This window comes from Gopherus flavomarginatus, chromosome 7 (genome assembly GCF_025201925.1).
Source record: "Gopherus flavomarginatus isolate rGopFla2 chromosome 7, rGopFla2.mat.asm, whole genome shotgun sequence".
Classification (NCBI taxonomy): Eukaryota; Metazoa; Chordata; order Testudines; family Testudinidae; genus Gopherus; species Gopherus flavomarginatus.
Genome location: NC_066623.1, coordinates 34,719,360 through 34,735,009, shown reverse-complemented (window position 1 = coordinate 34,735,009; position 15,650 = coordinate 34,719,360). Strand labels below are relative to the sequence as shown.

General features: G+C 41.2%; 1 protein-coding gene across 4 annotated transcripts in view; it reads right to left on the bottom strand.

Annotated features, from left to right (window-relative positions):
• Window positions 1–15,650, bottom strand: part of CTNNA1 (catenin alpha 1) — a 214,242-nt gene that overhangs the window by 125,695 nt on the left and 72,897 nt on the right. For all 4 annotated transcript variants that reach the window (XM_050962581.1, XM_050962580.1, XM_050962583.1 and 1 more), the window contains one exon: window positions 14,017–14,220. In XM_050962581.1, the coding sequence (XP_050818538.1) occupies window positions 14,017–14,220 (204 nt within the window). The remainder of the gene's footprint in view (window positions 1–14,016; window positions 14,221–15,650) is intronic.

Here is a 15,650-nt window from a genome sequence, read left to right as displayed (position 1 = left end):
TGGCTGCAGGTGATCTCAGCCTGTCTGCCTTAATTGGTTCTAGCAGGTTCCTGATTACTCTAGTGCAGCCCCTGCTCTGGTCACTCAGGGGACAGAAAACTGATCTAGTGACCAGTATATTTGCCCTCTACCAGACTCCTGTACCCCATTAATTTGGGTCTATCACAGTGGGTAAACTGAGTCTTGCATAACATTCATGAAAATAGTGCAATAATGCCCCACGTTTTCCACACTGGGGAAACAAAGGTAAATGTTACTTTGAATTTTTGCTGTCAGTTTCAATCTCTTCTTGCTCTTGCCTCTGCAGCTCCCCAATTTTAGGTCCTTGAGTCTCCTAATGCCTAAGACATTGAACGGAGGGTCCAGCAATAACTGGGCTTCATGGAGTGTAAGCAGGAATGTTCACCCTACTTTTTAATACTTGGTATAAATGGCTGTACTACTACACTTTCAATTCTATTGTCATGTCTATTGTAGGACTAAAAAAAAAGGTGTGTGGGGGGAAATTATCAGTGGATATAGCAAATGGGTTGACTATTTTGTAGTTGAGGTACTATTCCTATGGATACAATCAGACGTTAGATTCTGCATTATTAGTGAAGAAGTCCTGTAAGTAACTCCAGAAGACTGAAGATGCAAGGATTTAAGGTACGGAATTTTTCTGGCTTGTCTGCCTGCGTTTGTCCCCTTCCACTTTCACTTTCAGCTGGCTTGAGGCAGGACATCTGACTTCTGCGTGATGCACAAGTTAATTACTGGATGCCTGTGTTCCTTGGATGATTAACAGAGCTGATTTCAGGTTAGTTTAACACACACTGTTCTGAACGCTGTACTAATAGGCTATCTTGAGCTAGATTTCATTTTGCTTCACTGTGGTGGGCCAATTCTCAAAGTGCAGAGTCCAATCTGAGGCTCTGGAAGGCACTTGTTTTTCCCTGCACTTCGTTAAAGTGAAACTATGTTCTGTGCCCTCTGATTGTGAAAAGCCGCATGAAAATCTTAATGCAGTGCGCACATTTTCCTGAAATACCCATGTTTTACTCTAAAATGAGAAGATTATACTTAAAATCAGCAAGAAACCCAAAGAATTCTAACACACAGCATTCTAGCTCTTATTCAGACCAAAAGGCTTTGAAGCTGACTAAATATCTCTCATCATGATGCGCAGTGTCTCTAGGACTATCAATTAAGCTTTGCTGCTGAAGCAGTTTAGAGAATGAGAAAATGTTTAAATGATTTAAGAGCCCATCTGACAAATCTAGTGACAAATTGTAATTGCCTCAGTCTTTCTTCCAAAAGAGAACAACCAACAATATTCTGTCTTCCTGCTGTTTTAATCTATAGTGAACATGCTTAACTCCATTGGACATGGTACCTATGAGAAAACAATGTATCCATTAGACAGGGAAAAGAAATGTTTAGCTCCCTTAGTAGGGCTCACTTGCATGACTTCTGGTCCAAAACTCTTGTTTGTTTGTTTTTTCGGGGGGGGGGGGGGGGGACGACATATTCATCTCTTCAGTAGCTTCAGAGCATTAAGTTCTGACCGCATAACAGGAGTCTTTCTGCGGAAAATGGTGCAAGTATATTACTCAAAGGGGAAATGTAGAAAAATGTAAATATGTTAATGTTTTAACTCTTAACAGTGGCTTGTTTTGGTATGTGATAGTTCTGACCGGCTATCAGGCTTTGCATACCTATAGTTGTGGTTTAATTAATAATAATAAAAAGCCAACTGCCTTATGTAACTCCTTGCAGTATCATAACCTGGGTGATTGAGTTGGTATTTTCTATTGTTAGTACAGGGAAATGCAAATAAATACTGGCAGTACCACAGTAATTGTGTTGAGTGAAACTTGAAAGTTTTTAAATGGTCCCTGTCTGTTCAAACTTGCAACTTAACTTTTAAATTCTCTGTTTTTATTTGCTCATAATAATTTCCAGCTCTTTTACTTCCATTGACATGGTTTGTTTCAGCTCAAATGTTTCTCAAATGTTGCAATGAAGAATTATAATCTCAGATTGCGGGTGGGTTAGATTTAAGTGAATAAATTTGACATGCATTATATGCCTTAAAGCATTGGGATGGTGATCAGCTGGTGGGGCACAGAACTACCTAGCACAAGTTGTGCTAAATCTGTGTTTTGTGACAAGACCATGGAATTGTGCATCTCACTAGTGACCCAGCAAACTTTTATTCTTTAAAAGTAGAAAAACCTATGTTACTGTAATATGATTGCATACTCAAACAGTTACATTTCTGAAATAGGGGAATCTTTCATAGGATACCTTGTAAGTCACTCTACCCTACTTTATTATTTGGTGCTGTATGATTTGCTAGTCAATAATTCCTTCGCCAAATGAGTTTGCAGCTAAAAGGCAGCTGAGGCAGACTGGACAGTGGCCTTTATAGGTTATAGTTAGCTAGTTCTTATAGTTAGTCTGACCTTCACGCCACTAAAATGAAATGGAAGTTAATCTGAAACTTGAGTGATGTGGTCTTGACTCTGTAGCCATGTTCAAATATGTGGTAGTATTCAATAAATGGGACTACCCTGAGTAGAGTTCATGAGCAACTTTTTTCAAGAGTAAATTATGCAACTAATCCTGTTTACAGCATTGTTCAGAGTCATTGCTGAATGGCTTCTTAAATGTGGTTCTGCCACTGATCAATTATGGTTCTGATAGATTCTTGTTTACTATTGGACATGCGATTTAGATTTAGAACCTGACCATGTGGGGTGCTGAGTGTTTGGTTTTGATGGAAGTTGAGGATATTCAGTACCTTTTTATAGGAGATGCTTGGCACCTGGCAGGATTGGAGCTCTAATTCCATTAAAGGAGGGAAAATAGGGATGTTTACATGTTAGTATGAGGTTGTTTTTTTAAAAAAAGACACATTCATCAAACAGGAGTTTTGTGAAGGAATTACACTTAAACATACTATAAACGTAGGCCAGTAACCACACCAGCTCCACAAAAAAACCTGCAAGAGTCAAAAAGCAGAAGTCCAGCAACAACATGGAGGCTATCCAGTTGATTGTACTGAATGCAGCATGTATGATTACCTGCCTTGTGGGCAGGTGACGTATGTGTGCATATGGTGCAAGCAGCTCATGGCCCTCAGACACAGTGCAGACTCTTGAAGCCAGAGTACCTGAACTGGAGGAGCTAAGAGATCTAGAGCTGGTCTACCGTAGGAAACTTATATCGGCATAGCTATGTCTTTCAGGGATGTGAAAAATTCTCTCACTTGAGAGATGTAGTTATGCTGATCTAATCCCTAGTGAAGACAGTGCTAGGCCAACAGAAGAATTCTCCTGTTGACCTGACTAACTGCTCTGAGGGAGATGGATTACCCATGCTGATGGTACAACCCTGCCTGTTGACTTAGGTAGTGACTACACTGAAGCAGTGCCACTGCAGCTGTGCCGCTGTAGCATTTTCAGCATAGGCATACCCAGAGGTACATAGATGAGACTTTCAGGTACACAATAAAACTGTCCTACTCCTAGTCTGACAGCCTCTGAACTGTTAAGGAGAAAAAATCTGAGAGAGAGAGAACATCAAGCTGGAGCAGAGGGAAACGATCCCATAATTGTGACCTTTCTTCTAAGATGATGTCATGGCATCCTTTTACCTCCTCGGGAGGGAAGCCCAGTTATTAGGAAGAGCTAGCTAATAGAAATGGGAGTCTTGCCTTCAGTAGGCTTTGTTATTCAAGGAGTTGCACTGTGCCAACTATAATAAATGATCCAGTCTGTTCATGTTAGGTAGCTGGACAATTACTTTCATTGGCCTTGGTGCCTTATTTAGCATGCCCTCAATGCCAGGTGACTGCTGTGTGCTTAGATGGCCTCGATTTGTACTCCCTAGGAGCTTTACATACTGTGGCACTCTGTACCTCAAAGCAGCACCTGGAACCCCGTCATATAATTGATACATTTCACACAAAACATGCCATGTAATAGGTCATATGAAAAGTCATGATCAGACAAAGTGGGTATTCACCCACGAAAGCTTATGCTCCAATACGTCTGTTAGTCTATAAGGTGCCACAGGACTGTTGCTTTTTACAGATCCAGACTAACACGGCTACCCTTCTGATACTTGACTCCTGCATCTAAACTCCTTCACAGAGCTTGCACCCCTCACCCCCTCCTGTATCCCAACCCCCTGCCCCAGGCTCAGCCTGGAGCCCCTCCCACACTGTTAACTCCTCAGCCCCAGCCCAAAGCCCACACCCCCTCCCAAACCCCTGCCCAGTGAAAGTGAGTGATGGTGAGGAGAGCGACCAATGGACTGGGGGGGGGGGGGAAATGGAGTGAGCAGGGTGAGGCCTCAGAAAGGGGCGGGATAGATCCTAGGTTGCCCTTAAATTCAAAAAGTGATCTTGGGCATAAAAAGGATAGAGACCATTAGTTTAGAGGGACATATTGGAAAACAGTTTGACTCAGTCTGCTGACTAAGAAACGGGACCTGTGCAATATCAGCATTTGAGGAAATATAACTTCCAGGCAGGGAACACGTCTCTGTATGTATCTGCATGGCATTAGCACAATAGGACCTCATCCCTAATTGGAATTACAGACACTCTGTAGTAAGTAGTAGTTTTGGGGGTTTGTGTGTTCTACCACGAGTGTCAATTCAGTGAGTGTTCTTGATCTTTCAGTAATGCATGTTTTTTTTAAAAGTCAGAAGATAGTAAACGTTTTAAAATAGCCTTGAATTAGACATTCTAGAATCTTAGCAAAATGTTCTCCATTTAACTGAACCCAATAAAGACCACCACCACAAAAAACCACCACGCAAGCACCTTTCTGAAATGCGAACTATAAAATGCCCATTGTATTTCCATGAGCCTAGACACTATTGCTGTTTGGCACATTAGAAATGCAAAGGATGGAGGTACACTGAGCTAAGCTATCACTCAAGCCATTTAACTAGGTTAGAGCACAAAGTTAACACATTCAGTTATTTTCTGGTGTAACAAAGAACTACCTGTGGTTATAGGTATGCTGTTTTCTCTGCTCTTCCTCTCTTGCCCCTGTTGTCTACTTCTCCCCGGCCAAGCTCCTTTTCTTACTCCAAGTCCTCCCTTCTATATTCCTTCCAGTCACTACCTGTTTAAACAGGACAACTAATGCTTTTAATATTCATAAACAGGCGTGACCACAGTTAAACTTGACGAACGAGAGGCCACCCTAGCATGGACTATGGTTCCAAGTATACAAGGAAGCACGTGCACACTAACACTTTGCACCCCTCTATCACCAACAGGCAAAGAATTCTGCCCTGATCCAAACCCTTTTGGAGGTGGCTACTGAAGGGATTATTATTAATTTCCCTCCCCACAAAGAACAGAGTGGGGACAGGAGCCTGTGTTCCATTTGGCTACTCTCCCAAAGATGCTCCACCCTTCACCCTGTCTTCAGGCCATGAAAGGAAAGTGTCCATGATTCCCCTCCCAATCAATATTCCCCCTTAAATAGCCTGTTTCTTTGTTCAAATCCAGCCACTACCAGAAGTAGCCAGAAATGCTTATTATTCCCTACTGGCACTGTGTGAGTTAGGCGAGGAGATGGGATCAGAGTAGGCTTGGAGGCCTGGGGCACAATACCACACTTTGAAGTGAACCCAGAATATTCATGACATATCAGCATCATGGAAACAAGCTACATATGAACATTCAGTCTAAAAAAATTAAAAAATAAAAAAAAGTATAATAAGAACATGTCTAATGGTCAGACATGGCACTGAATCAGGACTTCTGGATCAGGGTTCTACTCTGGACTCTTTCACTGACTGCATGATCTTGTCCAAGTTAAAACTCTGCTTTATTTCCCCCTCATGCCCAGCTGCAATAGGAGTGTATCACTTGCTTACTAGCACTAAACCTCCTCACAACTATAAAGAAATGCAAAGAGTACCTGAACTCTTCCCCTCCCACGGCCCCCCTGCCCAAATCATCTAGTCACCAGTTTGCGAGAAGACACATTAAATCCATAGTCTATCTTTGAAGGGGTAAAAGGAAGAAGGCGAGTTATGGTTTAGATTTAATGTATGTGTTTTTCCATCCAAGAGAGAAATTAAAAAGTCAAGTTGTGTGTGTAATACTTTTCCAGGATGAGAGCATGAGCATGCTGGAGGCTAAAATCCTATTTATCTACAGATCAGTAGTCACTGTGAAAAGTACGTTTTATTCCATCCATGCTCCATTTTGCCTTTGAAAGACCACTCAAGTAGCACTGTTGACGGCTTCATTAATAAGTGCAATTCTATTTGACAGGTATATTTAAGAGGATTGAGGATTTAGAATTTTGTATGAACAAAATTTTTTTCCCAAAAGATTAATTCACAGAATAGAAAATTTTGAAGAAAAAACCAAATATAATTTGTTTTGTTTTTTTTGTAAAAACAATTTACAGCTTTGACAAAAACCAAGTTAATTACTCAGGAAGCTGGGGCATTTGTCACTTCATTATCAGAGACCCGCACTGAGCCTGTTACTTCAGAGAGGTCTTTCTCCCCAGACCCTTAAAGCTTGCTCAACTAGTATGAAGTTATGATCCATGCCAATTTTGTTTGCATTTCGTATTTTGTTTGCATTTCGTATTTTGAGAAAAGCCTCACAAAACTACTATACTGCGTTTTTCCAAAAGACTGTAAAAACTTCAGATAATAAAATCTCTTCCTCATAGCTGAATGGGGGGGAGGAATCGAGGGGGATTGAAGCAGTTTGTGAAAGAAGAGGGACTGAGCAATTTGGCAGCAGATCTCCTCTCCTGGACATGTAGACAACTCTTAGCATTTAAGTCTGATCTCCTTAATGCCATGATCTTTGTGGCCACAGGCATTCCCTCATTGTACAACCGTTCCAAGTGAGGTTACTAGGAGCAGTAACCCTGAGACCCCAGCTATTTCAATTTAATCAGCATGGTTCTATACTAACAAGTAAGGCTAACAATCACAGCTACTGTTAAGTAACTTCTCTCTCACTCATGTACCATCAGCCTTGATTCCCATTCTTTCAAGAATATGCTGTAATAATTTCCAAAGGAAGGGGATCCAAGATCTAGAGTGATTGCTGAAGTGCATTCCTAAATTGGGCTTAAAATATGGAGAATTAATTTTGACTTGCCTTCCATATGCCTGCACTAACTGTTTCTCTGCAATACAATAATTTCTGATATACACTGAAGAGACTGCTTTGGATCTGATGGAATGTGTTCCAAGACTTTCAGGTACTGATACACCTGCATGGTCAAAGATTTGGCTGCAATAAACTGTAATAATTTACAGCCTCCACATGCCACAAATAATCTAAAGGAACAGTCAGGCTGGACAGCACTATACACACTGGTAGTGAACCTTCTATATCACACAGCAGTGCTATTTGTCAGCACCTGAACCACTTGTGGGGGGCAAGGAGAGGGGACAGTTGGAAGTGGAGATCTGAAAAGCTTCAACACCCGAACAAACTGCACAAAGCTCTAATACATTTGTGTACATTCTAGCTTGTCAATTTCCTCAGGGCTCCATGTGTTAAAGAGACATGCTTCCAAACTCTTGTGAAGACATCCCACACTACCATCTCCCTCACACAGCTCAAGGATCGAATGGCACACACACTCTGGCTGAATCCATCCTCAAGTTTTCAGATTTCCTCACATGGTGGGCACTACTGTACTGAGTGTCTAGCTGCAGTAGATTAAACAGTCTTTCCTCAACTAACAGGAATGAGGCTTGATCAGTGATTATGGTAAATAGCTTCCTATATGTTCACTATCTCTAAGTTTAAGAGGCAACAAACTGTTGTGTCAAAAATTTAATTAGTGGCTTGCACCAGCATCAAAATATATACATGTTCCATGGGATATACTCTGTGCCTGTTACTGAACTGATAACTCCTATGAAATCATCCCGCCAGCACCTCCTCGGAATGAGGGTCCTGGGAGGGGGGGTGGGACGGGACCCAAATCCTCCCCACCCCTCAGAGTACTTACATTAAACATTTTGAAAAAGTCTTAATGTATGCTTTAAAGCTTTACATCCTACCCTAGTTTTCTAGTTCAGTAACAAAGTAATTAAGTAACACAGTAAAGCAAAAAATCAGTGCATTGTTCAGTATAGTCAGAAAAGAGAAGACTCATCATATAGAGTGAAAGCCTCTGTGCTTAACATAAGGTTTTCATCTAACGTCCCGTGGCCTATTTTCCAACATAAGAAATGTCATACTGAATCAGAACAATGGTCTACTAGGCCAGTATCCTGTCTGACAGTGGCCAGTGCTAGAACAGGGCAGTTGGAGTGATCCGCCCATCTTTCCCTCTCAGTTTCTTGCAGTCAGAGGTTTAGGATTGCCCCAAGCACGATGTCACAACCCTGACCATCTTGGCTAATAGCCAGTGATGGACCTGTCCTCCATGGACTTGTCTAGTGCTTTTTTTTTTTTTTTTTTTTTAATAAACTCAGTTATATTTTTGGTAACCTCCAATCACAAAGCATAATCCCCAAAATTTATCCTAAATAACAGAGCAAGCTAAATGGATGTCAGCCATGTTTAAGTCTATGGCAAGAACGTCCACACACAAAGCAGTTACCGAGTTACTTAAACTGATGCAAACCCCACACCCCGCTCCCCTTAACTTGAGTGCAATTTCTGCATTTAGTCAAGGCCTATGTGGTGGTGGTGTGGAGTAGCAGCACAAAATCCCATCTGGCCCTTTTCGGTCCATTAGGAAAGTCAGTGAGGAGGCAAAAGCGAGGGTACTTTTGGTATAACAATACCCAGTTTCATATGCCTATTTTACTTTTTCCAGCTAATGCTAGTGCATGCCTGGCCAAAGGTAAGAGACACGGAGATATGGATGAGAGCTACCTGTCTGAAGATCAATCTGGATAAAATTCAGGTGATACTGAAGTATTAGGAAGGTATAGGCAAGAATTCTCTCGGTCTCTGGTATTGTGGGTGTTTTCCCCCACAGTTTGTTACTGGAGTCCAGTCCATGTTACAATCACAGTTGGTTCAGGATGGCTCTATCCTATAGTGTCTGGTTAGGACCCACTGCAGGGCCTCAACTTACTTATTTTTTGTCTCTAGACACCTATGTATTAATTTTGACAATCATGAATAAGTGCTTTTTTTGGTACTTAAATGTGTGTTCTGCATCTTGCTTAGTATGATAAGATTAAACTTGACATTCACTTAAGCATCATTCAAGTGGGTTCTTGGAGGTAGAGGAAAGAACAATATCTAGCACATTGATACGACTATAAGTGGCTGTTGGACAGCCAAACTACATACAAACACTTTAGCCTTTAATAAAATCCTTCCAGGATTCAAATACTTGGAGTATTTGAATGATCTGCCATGGTTAGCTGTTAAGAAACTTATTTAAATCTTGAGAGAGTTGTATGTTATATATGGAGTTGTGGTTGTCAATGGTTTTCCGAGAAACTCGACTTCAGTTTCTCGCATCCAAAAACCACCTGGGCTGTTATGCTCCTCCCCAGTCAGTCAGGACTAAAGCTTTCGGTCCTCTTACTGCAATAGCAGGGTTTTTAGCCCTCTCTTCTTGCTCTTCCACTCAACACTATTACCAAAAACTTTTAGCTAATTAAAAGGAAAATTTCAACGGGGAAAACTACTTCACTATAGAAGGTGAGAGAGGACTCCCATAAAGAAAGATATCAGTATCACAAATTCCAGCCTTGAAGATTAAAAAGAAGAGTTACTTGTAAAGCCCTGCATGGATATAAAATCTGTACCCATCATCTAACCTGCAATCTGCAAACATGCTCCGTGGATATAAATCAGGTATCTGCAGATTTGCAGGGCTCTAATTATTTACCGAATCATAAAAATTGGACTGACAACAGCGTGTGTTGCAATCCCTCTTAAAAATAATAGTTAAAACTTGGAAGAAAATGCCTCAAAAACAAAAGGCCTTAGCCTTAGAGAACTTCTGAGCAAACAGCATGTATATCAAAGAAAAATGCCAACCTATGTCTTCTGTGTACTTCTTTAAAGTCCACATTATCCCTAACCAGGCTCTGCAGACTTCACCACCAAAGAGTACATTCTAAACTGCAAGTGTGAAACAAGCAGCCTGATGGATGATTTTACATCAGGCACTTATCTGTAAATCTGTTATATAAACTAATGAACTATTATCCCCCACCACAGCTGGCATTGAGGTTATAAAGCAGTGGCTACTGGATTGCAATGAAGTGGAGAAACCAAGCTTATAGAAGATCTTGACAGCTTAGAAAACATGTCAGTCAGTGCTGATAAAGGACAGGTGCTCTCAGGGATAAAGAGGGAGAGGAAATATAAATGGAACTAAGTGAAGAGGCCACAGTTCTGAAATCAGCCACAGGAGGCAAGTTTCCCTCCTCAGTTCAGTGCAACAGTCACATTTCATGCCATGAGGATAGGGGTGGGCAAATTTTTTGGCCTGAGAGCCACATCTGGGAACAGAAGTTGTACGGTGGGCCATGAAAACTCACAAAATTGGGGTTGGGGGTGCCAGCTTGGGGGGGGAGGGGGGCTGCACAGAAAAGTTCACGGTGCCTGAGGAGTTTGGCGAGTAGGACAGTGCTCCGGGCTGGGACTGAGGGGTTCAGAGGGAATCAGGACTGGGGCACGGGGTTGGGGTGTGGGAAGGTGCTCAGGCTCCAACTGGGGTGCAGGCTCTGGGGTGGGGGGGCAGGTGAGGGATTTGGGGTGCAAGAGGATGCTCTGGGCTGGGATCGAAGGGTTTGGAGGGTGGGAGGAGGATCAGGGCTGGGGCAAGGGGAGAAGCTCAGGGGTACAGGCTCCGGCAAGGCTCTGGCAAGCTGCTTACCTCAAGCGGCTCCCGGAAGCAGCAGCATGTCCCTCCTCCAGCTCTTATGTGGAGGCAAGGCAAGGCAAGGCAGTTCTGCATGCTGCCCCATTTGCAGGCACTGCCCCTGCAGCTCCCGTCAGCTGCGGTTCCCAGCCAATGGGAGCTGCAGGGGCAGCGCTTGGGGCAGGGGCAGCATGCAAAGCAGAGGCCCCTGGCTGCACTTACGCATAAGAGCCAGGGAAGGGAGGCGTGCAATTGCTTCCAGGAGCCACATGAAGTGGCCCCTGCCAGAGCACTGGAACAGGGCCATGCTGCTGCTTCCAGAAGCCACATGGAGGAGTGGCCCCCAAACCTGCTCTCCGACTGGGGCACTAGAGGGACCAAACCCCAGAACCCGCTCCCCAGTGGGAGTTCAAGGGCCGGATTAAAATGCCTGGTGGCCCGGATCCGGTCCGCAGGCTGTACTTTGCCCATCCCTGCTTTAGGACCAAGCTGGGAACCTTAATGATGATGCTAAGGTGCCAAGGACACTGGAGAAGCCTCAGACAAGTCTGGTGAATGCACCTTTTGCTGCTTAAAACTCTGCACTTCTAGTGGAATCAAATGGAAAATGTCATACCACATCACAGTAAGCTTTATGCCCACAACCTTTTACAGAGCACTTAGGGGTGGAACCCAAGGGATCAGAGAATTAATCTGCTTATCCATTGTCCTCAAAATACTAAAATTTAAGTCAGAGTACACACTATTTAGAAGCAGCTCTAGCATGCCTACAACATCTGAAAGGCATCCCAGAAACTATAGAATTCTTTAGAAATAAAGTCTCTAAGACTGGAAATGTGTCCACTTTAGGACATTTCTATCCCCAAACACACATTTTCAGTATGATCCTACCTCAGTCTTCCATTTCAAAACTTGGCACTTTTCAATACCTTTGCTTCTATCACTCAAATAAGATTTATGCTGCACAATTAGTACTGTGAAATTGAAGGAAAGACTGAATCATGCTCTTATGCCAACTTCGTCTCCTATTTAAAAAAAAAAAAAAATTGTGGGAAAACAAGTCTACATCAACTGGAGAAAGCTGGATTCTGTGGCAGTGCTTTGTTCCTTTTTCGCCATTGAAAATTGTCTATGATTCATTCTTTGACTTAAACATTTAAGATTTTTCTAGCTGTGATATATATTTTTAAACTATGTCCCAAATATTTACAACTTATTGACTGCTTTTTGATTTCACTGAGCTTCTTAATCTTATTTTTCCAAGATAGGCTGCCTATAATCACAGTATGGCAGAGATTAAAAAAAAAATTCATTATGCATCACTAATTTCACAAAGTGTTAAAAATAAAGATAAATAAGAATATATTCTTCCCAGCTCAGAAGGTATACCTTTAACTAGCATACCACACAGGTTAACAGTACATAGCTAAACAAATACGATACACATCTTGGCAGAAAAATCCATAGCTATAAAGTCTGATAGCAGCTGACCAAGTTTCAACATCCTCATCCTTCCCCCATCAAAAAAATCAGGACATTTACCTTTTGCTACAGTTTTAGCTATCAACTGGTAGGCATACATTCTCGAATCTAACTGCCACGCTAGATGATTCACATGAAGGTGTACAACACCCTGTAATATATCTTGCCCACAGGGTGAATTTTTTCCCCCTAAGTGTCGTAAGTTAGTGGTTTGCTTCTGACCTGCAATACAAGGGTTTATATCCCTTTTTTAAAAGTTAGAGCTACTGTAACTGGGATATTTTCATTTTCCATATAAATACTTTATTTTTTAATTCTGTCAAGCATTTAATGTTTCGTAGCAATGAGTTTCACAGTTTAAATGTACATTGTAAAACGTATTCCCTTTTAATGTTTGTTGCCTATCGGTTTTGTTTGACAGTCCTTGTTCTATATTGTAAGACAGCATTTACCCTGATTTACCTTCTCCATTACCCTTACTTATTTTGAAAATCTTCTCTAAACTAAAAACAGTCCTAATCCATCTTTGTTTTTCCACAAACACTTGGAGGTGTTTCCATGCCATTAATCACTTTTGTCATCTGTCCATGGATTCCTTCTACTTCAGCCTTTAGACAAGTCGGTTAGAAATGAACACCACTTCCCACCTCAATACAGTGGTTCTAGTTACTGAATTTTTAACTCAGAAATGCGTACTCCCTTGTCTTTGTCGTTAATAATTAATTTCATCTGCCACCATATAAGTCCCTTTATCTAGTTTTGTAGGGTACTTAACAGTCCCTCAAGAAGTTCACTTGTTCTCATTTATTTAAATAAGTTCTGCCATCTGCAAGTTGCCATCTCAAGTCCAGTACCTTCTCCAGAACATTTTGTTAATAGGTCCAGGGCTTAATATTACAGAACATGGAGTCATTTCATTATTCAACTTTCAGCACAGCAAAAGGCTACCCTCTATTCCTACCTAGTTTGGTTTAAGTACAGAAAAGTTAGACAGTAGAAAAAAAACTGTAAGAGCCATCGTCCCCAAAATACATAGGCTCATCTAAATCTTCAGAGTGATGTGACTGAAATAAGCATATCCAAGTTCTTTACAGAGAAAAAACCAATAGCAGATACTTTAACCATTTTAGACAGTCTAAACTTCAACTCCTTGAGGGCAAACTGCTCTGAATCCAATGCTAACAATGGCTTTTTTTTTTGAGCCAGAAAAATACTGCAATTCTTCTGTGTGAAATTAAAATTAAAGCATCATCATTGAGCAAGTTGAGTGAAAGTAACTCACAATCAATCCTGAAATGCAGATATTTGGTTAAAAATAATTATGCATTGAGAGATACAAGGTTAATTGAAAAGATATTGACAAACACCTTCCTGCTATCATCCCCAAATTATCAAAAGTTCTAATTATGTATTACATTCTAATTCTTCTTTAATGTTTGAGTGAGTTCTTAACCAGTTATTGGTTTAAATTTGTAACAAAGAATTTCTGGAATTAGGATTTTGTGGTGATAAGCAGTTTCTTGGAAGAGTCAGAAAAGAAAGAAAAGTCCCACTGTTTTCATTTTCAGTATTATAATTCCCTTCATGTAAATAAAATGCTTTTTAAGATCTAGGAATACAGTTTCATTGCTAGTTTTGAAGTCCTCATATACAGAAATTAAAACAACCACCTTAAAATTAGGATGTCTAGAATACTTACATTCCCCATGTACTCTGAAAGTAGATCCTGCAAGGCCTGTCGCACTGCATTACACTCTGCAACTATGCGTTCCCGTCGGTCATCACGTGTGCAAGATGAATCAGCCATTAGGGCTGCTCCACTAATGATGCTCTCCAGGCGCTCTTCCAGGGAAGGCCTAAAACGTTCCTCACTGAAGCTCAAAGGATCCACAATAATTTGTTTCTAGTAAAAGGAAAGTTTATAGTAATCAGTAACTGACATCACTTGTTACCATTTTTTCCATCAAAATGAGCCAGTCTTGGAATAGTTACAGCAAATCCACTCTGTCCTGAAACACAACCAAAAAAAAAGTGTGCTTGTGATAGATGAGAACAAACTTTCCTAGGTAGTATAGTAAATTTTGAGAGGCTTCCACAATGGATTACGTTACTGCAAGAAATTACTAGCATTGTATGTTGACAGCTAAACAAAATTTGGCCACAAGAAAGCATGTTACAGGAATTTCAAATTTAAAGACGCCAGGATAAATCAGGTTCATGCTACTGAACTCTAGGTAACTGTTTCAATCTGTACAAGACTGAATTATTTCAGCTGTCAAATTCAATTACTCCCATAATAAACAAGATGATTTTGGAAGTCTATCTAGTGTAGATTAACTATGGTGATACTCTGCATGATTACATAGAGGGGGAGGGGAAGGGACTGGATAAATTGGGACAGACAAGGTAAGCTGTTCTCAAAAGCAAAAGTTTTGATGTGAAATATTTACAGTAAGATTTAAACATCACAGAAGCCAATATCTTCAAGCAAATCACTGGTTTATATTAATTCTTACTGCAGCACAGCTCATACTGAGAGAGAGTTAAGGCTGCACCAGCTGATCTACTTTTAATTTTTTTTGGGGGGGAGGGAAGGTGTCAGTGCCATCACAGAAATTCATTCCATTCTGAAACTGTGTGACTTGTTCAACTAAACTGCAGATACTTATGAAATTGGGGGGGGGGGGGTGGTGAGGCGGGGGTGGAGTGCCATTTTAGCTGCTTTAGAAAGAGTGCTGAAACTTCTGAACTGACATTCAGATAGTCAGTTCATAACATAGACTAAGCTCCAGGAGCACTCACTTTATGTAGCAGCCAGTTTTTCCCTCTACAAAGATACCACAGCTACTGATAAGAATTCTGAAGCGTGTAGGGTCTCTTTAGGGCACACTACAGCATTCTTCCTACACATTTATAGTGTTGGTTACTGTAAATCTGAACCATCAATACAAGCTATTGACATGCTACTCATCCAGTAGGGCACTGGAGCCAGATATAGTTTACCAAAAGATATCTAGAATGTTGATTCTTATTTAAAATTATATCATAGTTCTAATACCACAGTAAGCCAGAAGCACAGTCTATACAACAACAAACAACTCTCTACTACTTGGCTGTTAGCAGGAAATTACCTGGGGAGAGGAAGGTCTGTATAAATCAGGGGTTCTCAAACTGAGGGTCAGGAGGTGGGTTGCGAGCTGTCCGCTACCACCCCAAGCTCTGGTTTGCCTCCTGCATTTATAATGGTATTAAATATATTAAAAAGTCTTTTTAATTTTATTAGGAGGGTCACCCTCAGAGGTTTCCTATGTGAAAGGGGACACCGGTACAAAA